Raw genomic sequence first — 26,337 nt, forward strand, 5'->3', positions numbered from 1 at the left:
ACGGACACTAGGAGATAATACTTGGCACGGAATGAACATGTTTTCCCAGGGAAAAAAAATTACTTGAGGTAACACTTATAGCTAATAGTTTCCTAATCTTAAAGTTTGGATGAACTCCAACAATCATGTTTTTAGAGATTTTATACATATATATATATATATATATATACACACACATACATATATATATATATATAAAATCCTGGTGCTAAACGTTTTTTGTCGTTGTTAACTGTACAACTGATTACCTATACTCCAACACTAATGTGAACACTTTTCTCAATCCCCACCTCCATCAACACCACTGAGGTATAACTAATGTGTTCTTTTTAGAGCAAATATTCCAAATTAAGAATATGGCTCATCTTCTAGTGTTGCTACAGATAAAGTCTGCAAACTTTAAAGCTAACTTGTTCAATTTTGTTTAGTATTAATAAATCTCAATCATGTCAACTGCTTGGAGTTAAACATAACACCTCAAACGTTTCAGACTAGTAAGTGAATTTTAAAAAATAATCTGAAATATTCAAGGAAATTCCGTTTTTAGTACTTTTCCCTATGCCTTGAACAATGTAATTCCAACATTGTTTTTCTTGTTCCTATTACTGCATGAAGTTCAAACTAGGTCCTCAAGACAGAACCTTTCTGTAATAAAGAAAAAGTGCAAAGATACAAAATGAAATGTAAAGTCTTTTGCAAGAAAATGCTTCCTCAAGAGAACAGGTGTTTGGATGCTGGTGGGAAAAAAGATTTTTGTTCTCCAATGTACATCTGACACCTACAAATGACCTTGTCTTCAATGTCCATACTAGTAAGTACATATTGGTCATGGACCTTGCAAAAAAAAAATCAAGTAGCAAATTCCACTAAAATATTTGCATCCATTCTACACAATCCAATGGAAATTAATGAGTGCTACTGAAAAAGGTTTCCACATGCACATGTCCAATATGTGCATCCTACTGAAGACTAAAAACTTAAAATTCTATTTCCAGTGTTTATGAATAGCTTCAATATCTACATTCATAACCAGCATTCTGCATGAGTTACCTCTTTAATACTTCACAAATGAGTAAAATACATCTTGGGAGGTTAGGAAGGTACCTGTTAATAACTTTCTTTTATGCTTAGAATGTGATGCAGTTGTTTTTAAACTATTTAAAATGAACACCCCTATATAAGAATGGGACATTTTATACCAAGAGGAAACTGGGTTTGTTTTTAGCCAATCAGGACTACCCTGCAGATCTGAAAACCAAAGAATACACCCTTAGGAAAGGAGACATGGCTCACAAATATAAAGGAATCCTGACTTTTACATGGACAATTTTTTTAAAAAGATAAAATGTATTACATAAGCGCCATAAACAGTAAAATCTGCTTATATTAAAAAAAAATAAGTGAAGCTTTGTTTGGACATTATTTCCTTGCAAGAGCAGTACATATCCTTAGTAAACAACTACCATATTTACAAGTTAATTTCCTTGATACTTAGGTAGGATTGAAAGCCAGAGGAAAATACGAAAGAATGAGCTTTGAAATAATCTTTACAGCTGAGTTGATAACAGTTAAGGTGGCCAGATAATTTCTAAAGCAGACTTGTTTATTTTGTAGAGTATCTGACTAGGCCTGGGTAATTAGCTCACTTTGTTAAAGGCCAAGGATGTGTTCAATCTCTCTTTGGGCCCATTATCTTTTCCCAGAAAAACAAAGACAGTCCTCCACAGTCAGACTAATCCTAACCCCAATGAGCCTCAAGAGAAAGTTGGCAAGAGTACTGGGGTTCTTCACAAAGCTTACTAAGGAAACAACATAAAGTGCATATCCCATAGATTTGTGAGTCAGCATTCTCATCTTCAGATATGGGCAGCACATTTAAAAATTTCAATTTCAAATAACCCAACACGACTCACTTTCCACAAAGAATAAAAATCCCTTAATTCTTCACCTTGTCTTTATATGTGAGATATTAGGTCTGTGTTAGAGAGATAGTAACAAAACATTAAACAAGTGGGCACTGGTACCTTGAACGACAAATCTCAAAAACGATGCAAATTTGAGACTTTCCTATTAGTACACACATCTGCACCAACTTCAATTCCTATGCTAAAAGTGGTTTATAGTCTCTTTCCTCCATCTTTTGCTTTTTGGGTTTTTTTTTTTTTTTGAGGAGCAGACTTGTAAAAAACAGCAGTGTAACTTGTGCTAAGGGGTAGTGGTTTGTTTTCCTTAAACCAAAGCTCTGCCAAATTTGCATCATCTGCTCAAGTAGAATACTGTGTCCAGGATCTCACCATATGAAACCAGTTCACTCACATCTGTATGACTACTGTCTTCATGAAAAGTTTAAGTTCTTCCAAGCAGTTTTCTTTACTCCTCCTGTCTTTCATTTCCTGCCTAAATCCAAGTTAAAATAAACAATTTCCACTGATCTTCAATGCAGTTCAATTCTGCACTCTGTCCTTTCCTCTTTGCATGTCACAGTAGCTGTTCACATACATTAAATATCATAGATATGTTCTGCTCTTACATCTACACACTTACAAAAGCAGCTTTGTACTTTGTTTGGTGTGTTTTTTACTATGTTGGCTCACAAAAAGCAGTTTTTTCATTTCTAAGCATGGTACTTTACAATTTTTAATGCATTAATACAACAGTGCATTGGAAAAGTACTGAGCCTCTACAAAATAGCTTTACATTTTTAAACAAATGAATGTGATTTTTTTTCACTTACACAAGCATAGGCTTTTTTTTTAATATTTCCACAAGATAAATATCTCAATTAAACTATAAGCTCACTCTACAGTGTGCCACAGTGATGGGCTTAGGAGACAGTTATACACTTAGAAGATCCTAACCTTAGTGTTATTTACACTGACATGTCCAATAATATCACCTTGTCTGAAAGGTGAACAAATGATATTCAGAATGTAGGTGAATTTGTGCCAACTAATAACTGGGAACAGTATAGCTTTAAGCAATCACTTAGGAAACATGTACTGTAACTTAGTCTAAACTGGGAATTTCCTTCATCCCTCTTTCCTATGGCATAGGAAACTTTAAAGATCAACATGAAACAGATAAGAGCCATTGCTAAGGCAGATCTTTTAAGATAACAAAGGAGAAACTGACAACTATATATGATAAATCATCAGTAATAACAATTACTGATACTGAAATCAGATTTTTATGTCCTAAAACGTTGCTTTTTAAATATTTCCTTTTATTCTGGAACAGAAATTAGAGGAAGGACAATGATTCATTCAGAAAGCAATGACTCAATTCAGGTTGCTACTTTACATTTAAGCACCACTCAAAAAGTGGACATAAAGCAAGTGATTCCTGTTTGCCCATCACTATACCAGCTACATAGCTGAGAGTTCAGACCTTAATCACACAACGCTTTCTCTGTTACCAGAAGCTAAGACTGCTCTGCGACATATAGGACAAGTAGAATTCTCAGATAACCAGCGATCGATGCAGTGGACATGGTACTCATGGGAACAAGGTAGTTTACGAAGTTTGTTGCCTTCTGTGTATTCTGTAATGCAAACACTACAGGTTTTTAATGCATCGTTTTCACCAAAACTTCTCATTGCCAAGTTGTCAATCTGTTCTTTGGTGAGTCCTCTAGGTTGGTCATCATCATCCTCATTTAAGAGGAAAAACTGAGCCAGACTAAGGAAGGGCAAAGAGCCACTTTCATCAAATGTTACTGGGGCCCTGTGTCGACCCTCTCGCCTGGCACCTGATGAGCCTGATGATGAGCTTCCTTCATTACTGCCTTCAAATACCTCTGAGCTAGTCTCTGAACTTTCACCACTGGAACTGGAACTAGGACTGGAACTGGAACTAGAACTGGAACTAGAACTGGAACTGGAACTGGAACTCGAACCAGAACTGCTACTACCACCAGAACCCCCTCTTCCATTCCGTGACTCTGACCTTTCCATATTTCGACTTGAGACTGAGCCACTAGGCTCTGAATCACTATCACTGTACATAAAGTAGCTTAACTCACCAAAACCTGTCATTATCTGCCTTAACATGGTCTGAATTGCAACAGATGTAGTCTCACTTAAACCAGTATTTAAGATTCTACGAATCGGAATTCTGATGGTACTGACATAGGTTCTCACACCTGCTCGCTCAGAACGTGAAAATGTACGCCTAAAACCTCCTCGTTCACTTTCATAAGTGACGGTGTTATTTGGCGTCTGAGACCTTGACCGAGTTCTGCTAGCTATGCTATCTCTTTGCCGATATTCTCCAGGACGAACTCTTCTTACTTGAAGATCAAGGACTATGGTTGGAGGTCTCTGGCCTGATCCTGTAGATTCACCATTGCCAGTTGTATCTGAAGACCCTGCTCCTTGTGAGGCATTTCTGGTTCCAGAAGCTGCAAAGAGACCTCTACTTAGCAAGTCAGGCCCACTTATTTGCTGTCTCAATGTCACGTGGTGCCGGGTTCTAGAACTTCCCTCAGTCTCATTTACCAAAGGATGCTCAAAAGTCTGAGATGAGATACTATGATGAGATCTTCGTGGAATTTCACTCATTGGATGCAGAGGTGATCTACTTCTTTCAGCTCTTGCTCGGGTTCTCCGATGGTCTGGGCTCCTACTTCTTGCCCTTCTCTGACCTCTGGTAGGTGGGGCTTCTCCTGTTAATGATTCAGTTGAATTTCGTTCTGATCTGGGTGGCCTTGCAGATGTTGATTCAGATCGTGGATTTTCCACTTGCCTTTGGCTGTTGTTGTCCATACTTTCTCCACTAGAACGTCTTGCAGATAGCTCATTTTCATTCTCTGGATTTTGGCTCCCATTATTACGGTTAACATTGATCTCTAAACTGAATCTGAAATCACCACTGTTTGGATTAGTCCGGCTCACTGCTCTCCAAGATTGGTTTCCTCTTTGCCCACTTCTTGTCGTATTTCCAGTTTGTCTGACGGAGTTAAGCCAGTCTATTATAGAGTCACCATTAGACACATCATCTGAAGAGTCTCCACCTGTTTTTAAAAAAGGGAGGGGAGAGAGGGAGAAAAAGGAACTATTAAAATTAGGAAATTATATAAGAGTACTCAGAAAGTTCATATTAGAAAAAAAGAACAAAGATTCTGAACAGATTTCACATTTACAGATTTTTGTAAACCATACTGCATTGATTTGCAGTAAAAGCAGGAAAGTTTCAATTCCATTTTAAAAGAGCAAGCTAATCGTAGAGAAATTTAGGGAATTTTTTTTTTAAAAAAGGGAATTGGGAAGAAGTCTATTTTTAGCACTTCATCATATACAGAGCCTAACATACCACTGTGGGCTGTCAGATGACAACATTTTTTCAGTCCACTGCCAACACTAATGTAATCAAACAAGGTAAACACCAGTTAAGGTACAGGGCTAATATTTTAGTTCAAATTACATTTTTTTGTCAAATTTTCATTAGCCTACATTTCTTTAGGCTCTTGACTTAAGTGCCTTTAATAATATGGGACATTTAAAAATACAAGACTGCTTTAGTCACTGCAAAAATATAAACGAGATTTACAGGTTTAAAAGTATTTGAATACTTCTTCACATTACCAAGATCTTAAATTAACATGAAATTGGAGATCAGACCAAGTAAACAGTCTGAACCTAGCACAGTACATATAATGGCACATTCGAGAACCTAACTGTTATCATGGCTTCTTATGTTAGTCAAATTCCCTATTTCACATTGAGGGAGAAACACCAGACCCCAGGTAAGAGCAAGATTTCTCAACAGTGGGACTATTTATATTTTGAGCCAGATAATTCTTTGTTGTGGGGGCTGTGCTGTGCATTTTAGGATGTTTAGCAGCATCCCTGACCTCCACCCACTAGATACCAATAGCAAACCCCCAGTCATGACAACCAAAAATGTCTCCAGGCATTGCCAATGTTCCCTAGGGGGCAAAATTATACCCCATTGAGAACCATCAGATTACAGAATGCAACATGTCTTTCTGCTGGTGAGGAACTCATGTTTATAAGGAAGGAATAATACAGTAGGTAGGGGGAAATTTCAATGGAGGTGGAAAATCAAGAAAAAAAATCACATTTAAAATAGGCCATTCCTCACTATGCTCCAATTAACACAAAAAACCCAAAGGTGAAGCAGAAAAAAAAAAGTTAACATTCTCACCAAATATCAAGAAAATGCCAGTTGTTTTTATGAGCAGTTACTTAGCACCAAATTAATTTGTGCCATTGCTAGATTATCTTTGGCTGACATTTATCGTTAGGAAGCTCCTTATCCATTCTATCCTCCACCCCCAAGCAAAATTTACCTCTATTTTCATCTGAGTTTTGTGGTGGTGGGCCCTCTTTAATTTGTTGTAGTCTTCTCAGCAACTCTTCCTCAGTACTTTCACCTAAAATAGTTTAAAATGTTTGCCAAATTATGAATAAAAAACAATGACTTATCCATCTGAGATGACAACCAGAGAGTGAGTAGGAAACCTGGGTAAAATTCACCTATTTGAGAGCATGACATTACAACTTATATTTATTCACATTTCTTTCCAGTTTACAAAATGCTTTTGCATACAGTATCTCATTGTTTAAAACTGCAACTCTGGGAGGTAGTATTATCTGCAGTTTAAAACAATGAAACAGACTGAGTGAGAGACTGACGTGTTAATTAATATATGGCAGGGCGAGAATGCCAACTTTGGCATTCTGACTCAAGTCTGGTACTGTTGCCTCAAAATGCACTCTCTCTTATAAGAGCCATGCTAACTAACACCTTACCTTTTAAAATTTAACGAATCACTCAAAGGTTAATAGAATTAACAAGAAACAAGGAGGAAGGGAGATAATGAATTTTAAGTAGATTCAAATGGGCCCTAATCAGGCAAAGGAGAATAACCAAGCACAAAGTTCTGAATAATTGACTATTTTACCCAAGGCTAGCTTTGATTGATTATGACAGAGTAAGTCTCTCCTAAGAACTGAAGTTCCCATTAGCTCCTCAAGACTACTAATGTCTAGTAAGTTATATAAAGATAAATAACAAAAAGATTTTTCAGGTCCACTCTCTTGAATTTAGCTCATTATAAATTCATAATATAATTCCTAACTAAAAAACCTGACATAGGATAATTCCAAATATGAGTGAACAAATCATGTAATAAGTACAGCAGTTAATGTCACTCTACATCCTTTGTATTAAAATCATACTTCAAAACGGCTAAAGAAACTTTTAAAATACAGGTTTCCTTTTTTTTTTAAGACCAGCAATTTACATATATAAATCCTTAAACTACACATTGCATACCTGGGGTGCCTAGCAAATTGTTATCCCTCATAAGCCTATAATCTTCTTCACTGAGGTTATTTACAAATTGATAGAAAGCTTCTTCCCGATCCAATCGGTCCATCTGACTTCTGCGCTGTGCTGCAGACTGATCACCGCTTCCTTTATCGTTAGAATCTGAGCTTTCCATCTTGATGAACAAGTGGAAAATTATCTAAAAGGAGAAAGGAGATCAATCTTGAAAACAGAAGTCAGTATGTATTCTATAGAACAGTTTTAGTTATGGGAAAATCCAGAATGCAGGTCCAGACGTGGATTTTAAGACCTCATATGAATGAAATTTCATAACAGAAAAACTCCTGAAAAGCACTGTTATACTACGAAAAGACTAGGTCAGGGGTTGGCAAACTATGGCCCATGGGCCAAATGTAGCCCTGGTGCCTATTTTTTTCTCCTTGAGATCTAAGAATGATTTTTACACCTTTAAATGTTTTTTTAAGAGAATATTCTGTGATGTGTGAAAATTATATGAAATCCAAATTTCAGTGTTTAAGTTTTATTGGAATACAGCCATACACATTCACTTATTTTCTATGGCTGCTTCATGCTATAATGGCAGAGCTGAGTAGTTGTTACCAAGACTGTATGTAGCACTCTCACTGCTTTGCACTGGCGATCTGTGCATTGTAAGTTGCAGTGATGCAATTATAACTTGACAGCATTTCAAGTGCCATGCTTATCACCCCACTGTGATATTTTTTTAATTACCAATGTACACTCATCATATTAAATGAAGAGAAAATGGACTTCAAATGCCTAAAGTGCAGTGGAGTATGGATTATTTTGTTATTAGATGGCAAAGGTTATATTTATAATGCAACAGCGCTAAAACTGTGCTAAAATAATAAAATATACATTAATATTATCAGACTAAATAAGCATTCATCACAATATTCCCAATTCACAGGAAAGCTACAGTCTGAAAAATTAAAAAACTTAAAACAAAGTATCTCATCACAAAATATTTCCCCACAAAAGTAAAAAATGAGGCTTCAACCAGAGTAAGTTTCCAAGTGGCTCATTTGTTGGCTAAGCAAGCAAAGCCATTTGTCAATGATGTGTTAGTTAAACTGTGTTTGACTGCAGAAGCTAAAGAAATTTGTCCACAGAAAATAAATTTAAGATTATTAGCCTTTTGATGAGAACAGTTGCTCAGAAAGTTGAGGATATTGGGATATGTCAATAATCAAGTGAAAAACAAGGGAGCAAATGATTTTGAGTGGTTTTCCTTGGTTCTTGATGAGCTGACAAATATAACTGATACTATTCAGCTGTTTATTCAAGGAGTCAAACATTGATTATTTGAGGAGTTTGAAGTAACTAAAGAAGTGACCTCTATAAAGAGTTTGCATGGAACAACTAACTACAGGTGATAATATTTTCAAAGAAGCTGAGAAACACTAATTCAGCACAACATGGAGTGGAATCTGCTAAGATGTGTTACAATTGAAACAGTGGTTAAAAAAAAGTGTAGACCTACTTGGACAAATTTACAATGCCTATGAATATGTAAGGTGTTTAAAGTCTATGGTTATTCATTATATAGTAGTTATAGGTAGTCTGTAGAAAATATTTGTATCTATCATTATTGAACCAGTGATGTCAATGGTGAACTTCACTACGGTGGACTTAAACATAGCGAGTTCCATGAATTTTTGTCAGAAATAGAAGCTGAGTATCCTGACTTGCTCTACCAGGTGCTCATTTTGATGGCTTAGCACTGGTAAAGTTTTACTGTGATTTGTTGTACCCAGGTCCAAGATTAGATTTGTTTCTGAATGAAAGGAACTACTCTCAATTACTATTACCAAACAAGGAATGGCTTGGGAAATTAGCTTTTTCTGAAGACTTCATAATGTTTCTGAATGAACTCAACCTAAAATTACAGTGCTTATAATATGTAAATCTTATACTACAGTAAAGTCATTTCAACAATAACTAACACTGGAATCACAATGTCAAGCTGCTTTATGCACTTTTTGTGCTATCAAAGAAATGAGAGCTCCATTCCTATAGAAATTGTAGTAGATATATTTTCTAAGCACAAACTACAACTCCAGAAGTGTTTTTTGGACCTCAATGCAAGTACAAAGGAAACTTCCTTATTTCAAAATCCACTTAACTGTGTAACTGAGGAGCTTCCACCTACCCTTCAATTGAAAGTGATGACTCTGCCGTCTAATGATATGCCTGCTAAAAAGGTAAATATCAAGAGAATTTAATGAAAAATTCTATAAACACCTTCTAAGGGGTGAATATACTTCATTAAAATTATATGCTTGTGTACTGATTAGAGAGCAAGACCTACCTATATGTGTGAATAGACATTTTCAAAGATGAAATATGTAAAATCTCACTTCAAGTCAGAAAACACTAAATGAACATCTGCAAATGATTTTGATAAGGAGTATGTTTAGCCCCAATTAAGCAAAATGTCACCCCTCCGTCAGCAAAAGAATACCATTCTTCTCATTAGTAGACCTATATTACAAAATATTGTACTCAATTATTATTACATTGTGAGTTTTATCAAGAAAAACTTTGTGGAAATTTGGTTTCTCTGTTTTTAAATAAGTAACTATGTAATATGCTCAATTTTGATTAGAAAAGTGAAAAAAATTTACTATCTGGACTTCTACAGAAAGTTTACCAACCCCTGCTCTGGGATAGGACATGAAACTAGCCAAAACTTCTTTTTTCTTTTTTTTAACAACTTTATTAGAGTATAATTGCTTTACAATGGTGTGTTAGTTTCTGCTGTATAACAAAGTGAATCAGCTATACGTATACATATATCCCCATATCCCCTCCCTCTTGCGTCTCCCTCCCACCCTCCCTATCCCACCCCTCTAGGCGGACACAAAGCACAGAGCTGATCTGCCTGCGCTATGCAGCTGCTTCCCACTAGCTATCTATTTTACATTTGGTAGTGTATATATATCCATGCCACTCTCTCACTTAGTCCCAGCTTACCCTTCCCCCTCCCTGTGTCCTCAAGTCCATTCTCTACATCTGCGCCTCTATTCCTGTCCTGCTCCTAGGCTCTTCAGAACAATTTTGGGTTTTTTTAGATTCCATATATATGTGTTAGCATACGGTATTTGTTTTTCTCTTTCTGACTTACTTCACTCTGTATGACAGACTCTAGGTTCATCCACCTCACTACAAATAACTCAATTTCGTTTCTTTTTATGGCTGAGTAATATTCCATTGTATATATGTGCCACATCTTCTTCATCCATTCATCCATCGATGGACACTTAGGTTGCTTCCATGTCCTGGCTATTGTAAATAGAGCTGCAATGAACATTTTGGTACATGACTCTTTTTGAATTATGTTTTTCTCAGGGTATATGCCCAGTAGTGGGATTGCTGAGTCGTATGGTAATTCTATTTTTAGTTTTCTAAGGAACCTCCATACTGTTTTCCATAGTGGCTGTTATCAATTTACATTCCCACCAACAGTGCAAGAGGGTTGCCTTTTCTCCACACCCTCTCCAGCATTTATTGTTTCTAGATTTTTTGATGATGGCCATTCTGGCTGGTGTGAGGTAATACCTCATTATAGTTTTGATTTGCATTTCTCTAATGATTAGTGATACTGAGCATCCTTTCACGTGTCTGTTTAGCCAAAACCTCTTAATTGTCATTCACTACTTGTACAGCATTAGATAATTACTGTATTGGCAGACCTCCACACACTCATTAACCACTCTAATGAAAAAACAATGGTAGTAAACAATCTAAACTAAAAGAATCCAAACAAAAAATTTCATTCTCTAACTCTTTTCCTTCCAACCTCAGATTGACCTTATTGAACTTCACATTGACAAAATAAAAGTTAATTCCATAAACATATGAAAATCTGATTTGTAGAAAAGAGGTAATCTATATTGGTACTAGGATTTAATCCCACACACAACACATGAAGTACCTGGATGTTTACAAGTCAGTACTAGAGAAAAATAAAAACAAACTGTCTTTCAGATATAAAAATAAAGAAGCCTCTCTACCTGTCTGATGAGTCTAAACAAATTTCAGGCTGTACATGGGCACACCTAGCTCTCCTCATTGTCTCTCTTAGATCATTATTTTTAGAGCTACTCTATCATTGTTTAAACAAATAAGATAAATATGTCAAGGAAAGGGAGGGAGATGCAATATTTTTGGAGTTTCCTAACCTCATAACTAAGATTCCTTACTTTTGGTAAGAGTAAGCTATATAAATTTCTGAAATATACTGTTTTCATAATAACCTGAAACTTTAAGAAGACTACAAGTCAAGAGCTTAAATAAAACACTCATAAAAGTTATATGGGCCAGGCAATCAAAGAAACAAACAAAAGGAAGCCAAAATTTCCCATATGTACCTAAGTAGCAACTTAGTATTGGTAATAGCACACAGCTAATTTTTAAAACTACAGAAAAGCACAAAGGAAAAAGTTCATCCATAATTTCTCAAACCAAAGAAAACCACATTTGGCTAACATTAAGCAGTTAATATTCTGAACACTAACATGACAAAGTCCACTTGTGAAGGATCAATAAATAATCCTGAAAGTAATTTATGAAAAATACAACTCAGGAGCAGAAGCAAGGAGAACTACAATCCTGCAGCCTGTGGAACAAAAACCACATTCACAGATAGACAGGATGAAAAGGCAGAGCGCTATGTAACAGATGAAGGGACAAGATAAAACCCCAGAAAAACAATTAAAAGAAGTGGACAAAGATAACCTTCCAGAAAAAGAATTCAGAATAATGATAGTGAAGATGATCCAGGACCTCGGAAAAAGAATGGAGGCAAAGAACGAGAAGGCGCAAGAAATGCTTAAAAAAGACCTAGAAGAATTAAAGAACAAACACCTAGAAGAATTCAAGAACAAACAAACAGAGATGAACAATACAATAACTGAAATGAAAAATACACTAGAAGGAATCAATAGCAGAATAACTGAGGCAAAAGAATGGATAAGTGACCTGGAAGACAGAATGGTGGAATTCACTGGTGTGGAACAGAATGACGAAAAAAGAATGAAAAGAAATGAAGACAGCCTAACAGACCTCTGGGACAACATTAAACGCAACAACATTCGCATCATAGGGGTCCCAGAAGGAGAAGAGAGAAAGGACCTGAGAAAATACTTAAAGAGATTACAGTTGAAAACTTCCCTAACATGGGACAGGAAATAGCCACCCAAGTCCAGGAACCACAGAGAGTCCCAGGCAGGATAAACAGAAGGAGAAACATGCCGAGATACATAGTAATCAAACTGACAAAAATTAAAGACAAAGAAAAATTATTAAAAGCAACAAAGGAAAAACGACAAAAAACATACAAGGGAACTTCCATAAGGTTAACAGTTGCTTTCTCAGCAGAAACTCTACAAGCCACAAGGGAGTGGCTATGTGATGAAAGGGAAGAACCTACAACCAAGATTACTCTACCCAGCAAGGATCTCATTCAGATTCAACAGAGAAATCAAAACCTTTACAGACAAGCAAAAGCTAAGTGAATTGAGCACCAGCAAACCAGCTCTACAACAAATGCTAAAGGAACTTCTCTAAATGGGAAACACATGAGAAGAAAAGTACCCCCAAAAAACAAACCCATAACAATTAAGAAAATAGAGCCAGATCCAAGGAGCACAGTGATTAAGGATGCCTGAGTCAATGAAGCTGTTTTCAGCACATACACACAAAAGACACTAAAGAGGATAGCATCTCTGGGTAGGAAGGGACATTAGAGGTCTAGTCCAACCTCCTAAACAGAGAAAGAAGCTATAAGCTTCGCCTGGGAGGTCAAGGAAAGACTCAAGTCAGTGAAAAAAGAGGAGGGAGGGAAGGGAGGGATAACATATCGATAATTACCTTAAATGTGAATGGATTAAATGCTCCAACCAAAAGACACAGGCTTGCTGAATGGACACAAAAACAAGACCCATATATATGCTGTCTACAAGAGACCCACTTCAGACCTGGGACATATACAGAATGAAAGTGAGGGGAGGGAAAAAGATATCCCATGCAACTGGAAATCAAAAGAAAGCTGGAATAGCAACACTCATATCAGATAAAATGAAGAATGTTACAAGAGACAAGGAAGGACACTACATAATGATCAAGAAATCAATCCAAGAAGAAGATATAACAATTATAAATATATATGTGCCCAACAAAGGAGCATCTCAATACATAAGGCAACTGCTAACGGTTATAAAAGAGGAAATCAACAGTAACACAATAATAGTACAGGATTTTAACACCTCACACCAATAGAGAGATCATCCAAACAGAAAATTAATAAGGAAACACAAGGTCTAAATGACACAACAGACGAGATAGATTAAACTGATATTTATAGGACATTCCATCCAAAAACAGGAGATTACAACACTTTCTTCTCAAGTGCGCACGGAACATTCCCCACGATAGACCACATCTAAGGTCACATCAAGCCTCAGTAAATTTAAGAAAACTGAAATCATATCAAGCATCTTTTCTGACCACAACGCTATAAGATTAGAAATCAATTACAGGGAAAAAAACGTAAAAAACACAAACACATGGAGGCTAAACAATACGTTACTAAATAACCAAGAGCTCACTGAAGCTACCAAAGAGGAAATCAAAAAATACCTAGAGACAAATGACAATGAAAACACGATGATCCAAAACCTATGGGATGCAGCAAAAGCAATTCTAAGAGGGAAGTTTATAGCAATACAAGCCTACCTCAAGAAACAAGAAAAATCTCAAATAAACAATCTAACCTTACACCTAAAGGAAATAGAGGAAGAACAAACAAAACCCTAAGTTAGCAGAACAAAAGATATCATAAAGAGCAGAGCAGAAATAAATGAAACAGAAACAAAGAAAACAACAGCAAAGATCAATAAAACTGAAGCTGGTTCTTTGAGAAGATAAACAAAACTGATAAACCATTAGCCAGACTCATCAAAAAAAGACAGAGAGGACTCAAATCAATAAAATTAGAAATGAAAAAGGAGAAGTTACAACAGACACCGCAGAAATACAAAGCAACCTAAGAGACTGCCACAAGCAACTCTATGCCAATAAAATGGACAACCTAGAAGAAATGAACAAATTCTTCGAAAGATATAACCTTCCAAGACGGAACCAGGAAGAAATAGAAATTATGAACAGACCAATCACAAGTAACGAAATTGAAACTGTGATTAAAAACCTTCCAACAACAACAACAACAACAACAACAACAAAACCTTCCAACAAACAAAAGTCCAGGACCAGATGGCTTCACAGGTGAATTCTATCAAACATTTAGAGGAGAGATAACACCCATCTGTCTCAAACTCTTCCAAACAACTGCAGAGGAAGGACACTCCCAAACTCATTCTATAAGGCCACCATCACCCTGATAGCAAAACCAGACACAGATACTACAAAAAAGGAAAATTACAGACCAATATCACTGATGAATATAGATGCAAAAATCCTCAACAAAATACGAGCAAACAGAATACAACAACACAATAAAAGAATCATACACCATGATCAAGTGGGATTTATCCCAGGGAGGCAAGGATACTTCAATATACGCAAATCAATCAATGTGATACACCATATTAACAAACTGAAGAATAAAATCCATATGATCATCTCAACAGATGCCGAAAAAGCTTTTGACAAAATTCAACACCCATTTACGGTAAAAACTCTCCAGAAACTGGGCACAGAAGGAAACTACCTCAACATAATAAAGGCCATATATGACAAACCAACAGCAAACATCATTCTCAATGATGAAAAACTGAAAGCATTTCCTCTAAGGTCAGGAACAAGACAAGGATGTCCACCCTCACCAGTATTATTCAACATAGTTTTGGAAGTCTGAGCAACGGCAATCAGAGAAGAAAAAGAAATAAAATGAATACAAATTGGAAAAGAAGAAGTAAAACTGTCACTGTTTGCAGATGATGTGATACTATACATAGAGAATCCTAAAGATGCTTGCAGAAAACTACTAGAGCTAATCAATGAATTCTGTAAAGTTGCAGGATACAAAATTAATGCACAGAAATCTCTTGCATTCCTGTACATTGATAATGAAAAATCTGAAAGAGAAATTAAGGAAACACTCCCATTTACCACTGCAATAAAAAGAATAAAATACCTAGGAATAAACCTACCTAAGGAGACAAAAGACCTGTATGCAGAAAACGATAAGACACTGATGCAAGAAATTAAAGATGATACAATCACATAGAGAGATATACCATGTTCTTGGACTGGAAGAGCCAATATTGTGAAAATGAATATACTACCCAAAGCAACCTACAGATTCAATGCAATACCTATCAAACTACCCACGGCATTTTTCACAGAACTAGAACAAAAAATCTTAAAATTTGTATGGAGACACAAGAAACCCTGAATAACCAAAGCAGTCCTGAGGGAAAAAAACGGAGCTGGGGGAATCGACTCCCTGACTTCAGACTATACTACAAAGCTTCAGTAATCGAGACAATATGGTACTGGCACAAAAACAGAAATATGGATCAATGGAACAGGATAGAAAGCCCAGAGATAAACCCACGCACCTGTGGTCAACTAATCAATGACAAAGGAGGCAAGGATACACAATGGAGAAAAGACAGTCTCTTCAATAAGTGGTGCTGGGAAAACTGGACAGCTACATGTAAAAGAATGATATTAGAACACTCCCTAACATCATACACAAAAATAAACTCAAAATGGATTAGAGACCTAAGTGTTACACTGGACACTATAAAAATCTTAGAGGAAAACAGGAAGAACACTCTTTGACATAAATCACAGCAAGATCTTTATTGACCCACCTCCTAGAGTAATGGAAATAAAAACAAAAACAAACAAATGGGACCTAATGAAACTTAAAACCTTTTCCACAGCAAACTACAAACAAGATGAAAAGACAACCCTCAGAATAAGGGAAAATATTTGCCAACGAATCAACGGACAAAGGGTTAATCTCCAAAATATATAAACAGCTCATGCAGGTCAATATTAAAGAAACAAACAATCCAATCAAAAAAAGGGGAGAAGACTTAAATAGACATTTCTCCAAAGAAGACATACAGATGGCCAAGAAGCACATGAAAAGCTGCTCAACATCACTATGAGAGAAATGCAAGTCAAAACTACAATGAGGTATCACCTCACACCCGTTAGAAGGGGGCATCATCAGAAAATCTACAAACAACAAATGTTGGAGAGGGTGTGGAGAAAATGGAACCCTCTTGCACTGTTGGTGGGAATGTAAACTGATATAGCCACTATGGAGAACAGTATGGAGATTCTTTAAAAAACTAAAAGTAGAACTACCATACAACCCAGCAATCCCCCTACTGCGCATATACCCTGAGAAAACCATAATTCAAAAAGAGTTACGTACTACAATGTTCACTGCAGCACTATTTACAATAGCCAGATCATGGAAGCAACCTAAATGCCCATCGACGGATGAATGGATAAAGAAGATGTGGTACATATACACAATGCAATATTACTCAGCCATAAAAAGGAACGAAATTGGTTCATTTGTAGAGACGTGGATGAATCTAGAAACTGTCACACAGAGTGAAGTAATTCAGAAAGAGAAAAACCAATATCGTATATTAACGCATATACATTTTTCTAGGTTCTAGTGGAACCCAGAAAAATGGTACAGATGAACTGGTTTGCAGGGCAGAAATTGAGACACAGATGTAGAGAACAAACGTATGAACACCAAAGGGGGAAAGCAGCGGGGTGTGTGTGTGTGTGTGTGTGTGTGTGTGTGTGTGTGATGAATTGGGAGACTGTGACTGACATATATACACTAATATGTATAAGATGGATAACTATTAAGAACCTGCTGTATAAAAAAATAGAATAAAATTCAAAAAAAGGAATAAATGAAATAAAACAAAGGAAACAGTAGCAAAGACCAATAAAACTAAAAGCTGGTTCTTTGAGAAGATAAACAAAATTGATAAGCCATTAGCCAGACTCATCAAGAGGGACAGGTCTCAAATCAATAAAATTAGAAATGAAAAAGGAGAAGTTGTGACACTGCAGAAATACAAAGCATCCTAATAGACTACTACAAGCAACTCTATGCCAATAAAAGGGACAACCTGGAAGAAACGGACAAATTCTTAGAAAGGTATAACGTTCCAAGACTGAACCAGGAAGAAATAGAAAATATGAACAGACAAATCACAAGTAATGAAATTGAAACTGTGATTAAACATCTTCCAACAAACAACAGTCCAGGACCAGATGGCTTCACACGTGAATTCTATCAAACATTAAGAGAAGAGCTAACATCTATCCCTCTAAACTCTTGCAAAAAATTGCAGAGGAAGGAACACTCCCAAACTCATTCTATGAGGCCACCATCACCCTGATACCAAAACCAGACACAGATACTACAAAAAAAGAACATTATAGACCAATATCACTGATGAATAAAGATGCAAAAATCCTCAACAAAATACTAGCAAACAGAATCCAACAACACATTTAATAAAGGATCATACACCATGATCAAGTGGGATTTATCCCAGGGAGGCAAGGATTCTTCAATATACATAAATCAATCAATGTGATACACCATATTAACAAATTGAAGAATAAAAACCACATGATTATCTCAATAGATGCAGAAAAAGCTTTTGACAAAACTTAACACCCATTTATGATAAAAACGCTCCAGAAAGTGGGCAAAGAGGGAACCTACCTCAACATAATAAAGGCCATATATGACAAACCCACAGCAAACATCATTCTCAATGGTGAAAAACTGAAAGCATTTCCTCTAAGATCAGGAACAAGACAAGGATGTCCGCTCTCACCACTATTATTCAACATAGTTTTGGAAGTTTTAGCCACAGCAATCAGCGAAGAAAAAGAAATAAAAGGAATCCAAATTGGAAAAGAAGAAGTAAAGCTGTCGCTGTTTGAAGATGATGTGATACTAAACATAGAGAATCCTAAAGATGCCACCAGAAACTACTAGAGCTAATCAATGAATTTTGTAAAGTTGCAGGATACAAAATTAATGCACAGAAATCTCTTGCATTCCTATACACTAATGATGAAAAATCTAATAAAGAAAGTAAGGAAACACTCCCATTTACCACTGCAACAAAAAGAATAAAATATCTAGAAATAACCTACCTAGGGAGACAAAAGACCTGTATGCAGAAAACTATAAGACACTGATGAAAGAAATTAAAGATGATACAAACAGATGGAGAAATATACCATGTTCTTGGATTGGAAGAATCAATATTGTGAAAATGAATATACTACCCAAAGCAATCTACAGATTCAATGTAAACCCTATCAAACTACCAATGGCATTTTTGACAGAACTAGAACAAAAAATCTTAAAATTTGTATGGAGACACAAAAGACCCCGAAGAGCCAAAGCAGTCTTGAGGGATAAAAACAGAGCTTGGGGAAATCAGACTCCCTGACTTTAGACTATACTACAAAGCTACAGTAATCAAGACAATATGGTACTGGCACAAAACCAGAAATATAGATCAATGGAACAGGATAGAAAGCCCAGAGATAAACCCATGCACCTATGGCCAGCTAAGCTATGACAAAGGAGGCAAGGATATACAATGGAGAAGACAGTCTCTTCAAAAAGTGGTGCTGGGAAAACTGGACAGCTACATGTAAAAGAATGAAATTACAACACTCCCTAACACCATACACAAAAATAAACTCAAAATGGATTTGAGACATAAATGTAAGACTGGACACTATAAAACTCTTAGAGGAAAACACAGGATAGAACACTCTTTGACATAAATCATAGCAAGGTCATTTTTGATCCACCTCCTAATGGAAATAAAAACAAATAAACAAATGGGACCTAATGAAACTTAAAAGTTTTTGCACATCAAAGAAAACTACAAACAAGATGAAAAGACAACCCTCGGAATGGGAGAAAATATTTGCAAACGAATCAATGGACAAAGGATTAATCTCTGAAACGTATAAACAGCTCATGTAGCTCAATATTAAAAAAAACAAACAACCCAATCAAAATATGGGCAGAAGACCTAAATAGACATTTCTCCAAAGAAGACATACAGATGGCCAAGAAGCACATGAAAAGCTGCTCAACATCACTAATTAGAGAAATGCAAGTCAAAACTATAATGAGGTATCACCTCACACCAGTTAGAATGGGCATGATGAGAAAATCTACAAACAACAAATGCTGGAGAGGGTGGGGAGGAAATGGAACCCTCTTACACTGTTGGTGGGAATGTAAATTGATACAGCCACTATGGAGAACAGTATGGACGTGCCTTAAAAAACTAAAAATAGCATTACCATATGACCCAACAATCCCACTACTGGGCATATACCCAGAGAAAACCATAATTCTAAAAGATACATGCACCCCAATGTTCACTGCAGCACTATTTACAATAGCCAGGTCATGGAAGCAACGTAAATGCCCATCGACAGACAAATGGATAAAGATGTGGTACACATATACAATACAACATTACTCAGCCCTAAAAAGGAATAAAATTGGGCTATTTGTAGAGACGTTGATGGATCTAGAGACTGTCACACAGAGCGAAATCAGAAAAACAAATATCGTATATTAATGCATATATGTGGAACCTAGAAAAATGGTACAGATGAACCGGTTTGCAGGGCAGAAATAGAGACACAGATGCAGAGAACAAACGTATGGACACCAAGGGGGGAAAGTGGCGGGGGGTGGTGGTGGTGTGATGAACTGGGAGATTGGGATTGATATATATACAGTAATATGTATAAAATGGATAACTAATAAGAACCTGCCGTATAAAAAAATGAATAAAATTCAAAAAAAATATACAACTCAGTAGGGCTGAAAGGCTTTAAAAATGTAAAGCTTTCAAAGAAGGGAAAAACATCTGATAAGTTCTGACATTTGCAGGACATGAACCAAAGATAACAGAAAACTCACATACCAAGGACTGTTACAAGCATGGCACAAGGTCTTAAGAATAGTGCCAGGGAGGTTAAAGCCCACAAGAAACAGAAACTTTCAGAAGTACAGGAAAGATTTTTTAAAATGGCTTTGAAAAACAAAATCTGAAAGAAGAATGGAGTCCTGTACTAAACATGTGTGTGGGGGGGCGTTGGTATATTAACAGAAGATGGTAGGTAGAGGCACTCAACTTCTATTTTATTCAACACGGAGAATCATCTTCCAACTGGAAGTAGTGGAAAAAACCAAATATCTCAGAGAGAATCAAGAGCCAAAACTGCAATATTTCCAATGATAATCTTTGAGAAATCACAGAGAACAGGAGAGATGCTAGATGATGTAATCTTCAAAGAAAGTGACATCTATAAGCTATAGCACAGCAAAATCTGACGAGAAACCTAGGGGGAAATTCTGCAATAGACTATCAGATATATTGCAAACACGTAGAAGAAATATGTTTACCAGAAGTGGAATTCACTGCCAAATTAACCTCATTTGCTTATAGTTTTCTTTCACATACAACTTGCTTTACAAGATTCTCACATGAAAATCACCTGGGGGAGCTTTCTCTGGGGCGAACTAGACAGTGATATTTTAAAAATTCCACAGGTAATTCCATTGTGCAGTCAGGGTTGAGAAACTCTTTGATAGGGGCATCAGGATAATACTGCCGACTAGTCTAGCTTGGTTTCTGTACAGAGTCTGAAAAGGTTTTGCATCCTATCGTTATGGAGAAATGTGGACTAGATCAGTGCTTCTCAAACTTCAGCATACAAACGAATCATATGGAAATCTTGTAAAAATACAGATTCTGATTCAGTAGGTTGGGGGTGAGGCCTGAGAGCATGCATTTTAAATAAGCCTCCAAGTGATGCTGATGATGCTGATCAGTCTGAGTAGCAAGGAGCTTGATGACAATACAATTTAACAGATTCACAGTTGTTAAATAACACTCTCAAAGATTATGGAGCAATGTTAACCTGCAAACAGCCCTGTCTTTAGCATTTTTAAAAGAACCATGTCAAAGACATGCTAAACAAATCTACAGACAACTCAAAGCTGGGAGTTAGTAATGAAGATGTATATGATAAAAAATATTCTGAATTCTCTGGGCTGTGAAGATGAGCTGAAATCAACAAAATGATGATAAATGTGCTACCTTAAACACTTTAAGGGTTAGCAAGCTGAAGTAATCACAGTAAGAGTACAGAATAAGGGGGCTTCCCTGTGGCGCAGCGGTTAAGAATCCACCTGCCAATGCAGGGGACACAGGTTCAATCCCTGGTCCGGGAAGATCCCACATGCCGCAGAGCAACTAAGCCCGCGTGCCACAACTACTGAGCCCGTGTGACGCAACTACTGAAGCCCTTGCACCACAACAAGAGAAGCCACTGCAATGAGAAGCCCGTGCACCGCAATGAAGAGGAGCCCCCTGCCCCGTTCGCCACAACTAGAGAAAGACTGCATGCAGCAACGAAGACCCAACACAGCCAAAAATAAATAAATTAAAAAAAAAAGATTACAGAATAGGGGAAAAAAACCTGTCTTGGTGAGTTCACATGAAGACCTGAAGTTTTTAGTTAACAAAAGCTCAATAAAAAGACCGTTTGACCTGGCTGCTAAGAAACCTAAGAGTCACATGTTGTTTTCCCAGGCCATAGTGTTCAGATAAAAGTAGGTAACAGTGCCAATGCAACTTGCACTTCAGACTACATGCGGAGTATTTGAAACGTTTAAAATACCTCCAAAAGGACATTGACAAACACAAAAAATATCTAGAGTGACCAAGATGGTGAGAAGCCAGGGAATACCATAAAAGAAACGGTTGAGGGACTTCCCTGGTGGTCCAGTGGTAAAGAATCCGCCTTCCAATGCAGGGAAAGTGGGCTCGATCCCTGGCCAGGGAACTAAGATCCCACATGCCGCAGGGCAACTAACGCCGCATGCCACGACTACTGAGCTCACACTCCTCAGCGAGAGAGCCCACGTGCTCTGGAACCCGCGTGCCACAACAAAGAGCCCTCACCGCAAGGAAGATCCTGCACGCTGTGACGAAGACCCCGCATGCTGCAACTAAGACCTGACGCAGCCAAAGAAAATAACTTAAAAAAAGAAAAGAAAAGAAATGGTTGAATTACTTGGAGATGTCTAGCCTGAAGACAAGACTAAAAATGGACATGATTACCATCTTCAAATATTTGGAGTTATAACATGAAAGAGAGCAGAATCATAGAGTCAAACTAGGGCCAAGAGTTGAAGAAATATGGAAGCAGATAATTCTGTCTTTTAATAGTCTAGCAAATAAGATTGTCTAAAAGTGGAGATGTAACCAGTCTCTTGAAGCAAGCTATTACCAATCTCTGGAAATATTCAAGCAGAGGCTAGATATTAGGTGGGAGTTTGTCCTTATTAGGTGGGAGTTTGAACAGACTGATTTCAAAAGACCCTTTGGACTAAAATGTCATTAAGGATGGAGAGCCCCTTGGTTTTCTATTCTGGGCCTAGGGTCATACTAAGCCACATATTCCCAGTGGCACAATTTTGTTATGTTTTCTTGGTAAGACCAGTCCACTTATATTGCCCCATCCCCTCCCTCCAACACACTTTGCGCTTTACTACCTTCACACTTCCACTAATGCTGTTCCTTCAGCCCCCGCTTAGTCTTTCCCCATTTCCCTCACGCCTCAATGTTTAATGAAATCTTATCACCTAAGAAGCTATTACTATCTCAGCTATCAATTTTTTCATCCATCTTTGCACACAGCATTTGTCTGTACCACTAGTGTCACTTCCTGCCTTACATGGTCTTTTTATATTTTTGAAATATTAATTTTATTAATATCTTATTTACCCAACATAACCAAAATATCATTTCAACATGTTATCAATACAAAAATTAGCGAGATGTTTTATATTTTTTAAAAATTCTAAGTCTCAGAAATCTGGTGTGTAATTCACACTTACAGCACATCTCAAGATGGATGCTAAACCTTCATTAAAGTGAAATGTAGTTCTAATGAAACAACAAAGTTGTGTTTAATGGAAAAAATTTACACTTTCAGTTTTTTATTTAGCTTAATTAAAATTAAAGAAACTTAAAAGTTCAGTTCCAGTTAATTAGTGACATTTCAAGTGTCCAGTAGCCACATGTGCTTAGAGGTTACCATATTGGACAGTGCAGCTTTAAAGAATCTGTTTGTAAGACAGCAACCCCACATATGGAAAGAGCTTTAAAGTGTTCTCAATGTATAGTTTACGCTCTATAAACCCACTATTTATGCATCTCCTTTACATTTTTCAAAAATAAAATAATACTCTACAAAAACACATGGAATAGATGATTCTTTCCTACACTCACCGATCTTCAAGTTCACTGTTGACATTCTAGAATTTCTAACATTTCCTACATGGAAGCTAGAGTCAAAAAAGTCATACCTCCATTCAAAACCCTCCCAAACACTGTGATTTTACAGACTGTTAAATCCTAAATAGCTCCCACCTGATGAGTTTAGAGGCTGCTTTATTCTATTCAAGAAGGATTTTTATTTTGGTTTAATTTTACTTTTTAATTCAAAGTTTTAGCAACGAGACACACTCACAAAGCAACATGTGAACAAATCCAAATTACTATTACTTCCATAATAACACGCTGCTCTCCTTTCCCCCTGCCTACACCAGAGAAAATAAAGGAAAATATTTTCCCCACATGGCATCCCTGCAACGCACTCATTTATTTCAAAATTGCAACCAAACTGGCAAGGCTTCATTAAACAGAACACAATGTTTTTGCTAAGGTATAGGTTTCCATTTAAAATGCAGTCTGTTTCTTGTAGTTGATTAGGGCACAGGGAGAGAAAAAGCCAATTTGCTCCCCTACTTTTGCCCAAAGCCTTCATTCTTTCTGCCTCATTCTGCACTTTCCCTAGGTTGGGAGTGGTGGTCAAGAGATTCCAGCACTGGCAAGACATCTCTACCCTGTATGGACATTTAAGGGGTGAGTTACGGCTGTAACACCTGCCGAGGTCCCCCAGACTAGAAGTAATTATCAATACATCTTCAAAGAAAAGAAAATCCTGAATGTAAGCAATGCCCTCAAATGCCTTGTAAAATCATCTTACTAACATACACCCAAATGAACCTGGTCTCATTTTAAGCAGTCCCTTCACTACCTAAGTGGTATAAAAATGAAAAAAATGTAATAATTCTAAACCGCAAGTTCAGTTCAGCCCGACAGATGTAATGTCACTATTGTTTGGTAAGTGAAAACTAACATTTTAAAGGTTAAAGTATGCCAAAGATGTCAGGAGACTGCAGTCCAAATGATGAAATACAGATCTCTCTCCATTTTGGTGTGAAAAGATCAGTTAAGAATTATGTTAATAAAATGGGTCTGTAGATTCTACTCTGTGGTGAAAAACATTGTGGTACATTTCCAGTTTAACTTATGCATGTAAGAGAAAAAAAGAATCCCAACCGTCCCCCTCCCCTGGGCTCCTTCTATCATCATAAAAGAGAAGATTTTAAATCTTTTTATTTAGTTACCTTATACTCAGTTATAATATTCATGTGCACAAGTCAGAAATTTTGGATTGAGTATACGGTTAGCATCAGCCATTTTTAAACTTAAATATTTCTGGGAAAGCTTACCAATAAAACAAGAGAACAAATGTGTAATTGTTCTTAAATCACTTAGGTCTCTTCCTAGTTATAAGCAATACTTACCATCCTATTCATACAGCCCTTTCACCTATATTTCAATGAAGCCTTACAACAATCCTATGAAGTAGGAATCACCAAATCTATTTTACAGATAAAAAACAGAAGCACAGACAGAGAAAGTGATTTACCAAAGGCCATGTGCTTACTACGTGGAAAGAGCCAGTAATTAAAGCCAGGCCTCCTGATTCCAAATCCAGTCAACTTTTCACTAAATGGACAACTGCCTCCCAATATATGCCAAGACTATAAACTTTATTTTTTTTTCATATTGTTTGCTTTTATTTTTTTCCACATCTTTATTGGAGTACAGTTGCTTTACAATGGTGTGTTAGCTCCTGCTCTACAACAAAGTGAACCAGTTACACATACACACATGCTCCCACATCTCTTCCCTCCTGTGTCTCCCACCCTCCACCCTCCCTATCCCACCCCTCCAGGCGGTCACAAAGCATGGAGCTGATCTCCCTGTGCTATGCGGCTGCTTCCCACTAGCTCTCTACCTTAAGTTTGGTAGTGTATGTATGTCCATGCCTCTCTCTTGCTTTGTCACAGCTCACCCTTCCCCCTCCCCATATCCTCAACTCCGTTCTCCAGTAGGTCTGCGTCTTTATTCCTGTCTTACCCCTAGGTTCTTCAGGACATTTTTTTCCCCTTAAATTCCATATATATGTGTTAGCATACGGTATGTGTCTTTCTCTTTCTGACTTACTTCACTCTGTATGACAGACTCTAGGTCTATCCACCTCATTACAAATAGCTCAATTTCGTTTCTTTTTATGGCTGAGTAATATTCCATTGTATATATGTGCCACATCTTCTTTATCCATTCATCCGATGATGGACACTTAGGTTGCTTCCATGTCCTGGCTATTGTAAATAGAGCTGCAATGAACATTTTGGTACATGACTCTTTTTGAATTTTGGTTTTCTCAGGGTATATGCCCAGTAGTGGGATTGCTGGGTCATATGGTAGCTCTATTTGTAGTTTTTTAAGGAACCTCCATACTGTTCTCCATAGTGGCTGTACCAATTCACAGTCCCACCAGCAGCGCAAGAGTGTTCCCTTTTGTCCACACCCTCTCCAGCATTTATTGTTTCTAGATTTTTTGGTGATGGCCATTCTGACTGGTGTGAGATGATATCTCATGGTAGTTTTGATTTGCATTTCTCTAATGATTAATGATGTTGAGCATTCTTTCATGTGTTTGTTGGCAGTCTGTATATCTTCTTTGGAGAAATGTCTTCTTTGGAGAAATTTAGGTCTT

The 26,337-nt window shown here is 37.0% G+C and overlaps 1 protein-coding gene across 2 annotated transcripts in view; it reads right to left on the reverse strand.

Moving 5' to 3' along the window:
- Positions 1 to 209: 209 nt before the first annotated feature.
- Positions 210 to 26,337, reverse strand: part of RLIM (ring finger protein, LIM domain interacting) — a 35,106-nt gene continuing 8,978 nt past the window's right edge. For both annotated transcript variants that reach the window (XM_029240853.1, XM_029240852.1), the window contains exons 2-4: positions 7,300 to 7,492; positions 6,311 to 6,394; positions 210 to 5,011 (exon numbers count right to left, since the gene is read on the reverse strand). In XM_029240853.1, coding sequence (XP_029096686.1) covers positions 3,393 to 5,011; positions 6,311 to 6,394; positions 7,300 to 7,468 — 1,872 coding nt within the window. In that variant the 5' untranslated portion in view covers positions 7,469 to 7,492 and the 3' untranslated portion in view covers positions 210 to 3,392. The remainder of the gene's footprint in view (positions 5,012 to 6,310; positions 6,395 to 7,299; positions 7,493 to 26,337) is intronic.

The sequence above is a fragment of the Monodon monoceros genome, unplaced genomic scaffold (assembly GCF_005190385.1).
Source record: "Monodon monoceros isolate NGI ecotype Baffin Bay Population unplaced genomic scaffold, NGI_Narwhal_1 Super_Scaffold_22, whole genome shotgun sequence".
NCBI lineage: Eukaryota > Metazoa > Chordata > Mammalia > Artiodactyla > Monodontidae > Monodon > Monodon monoceros.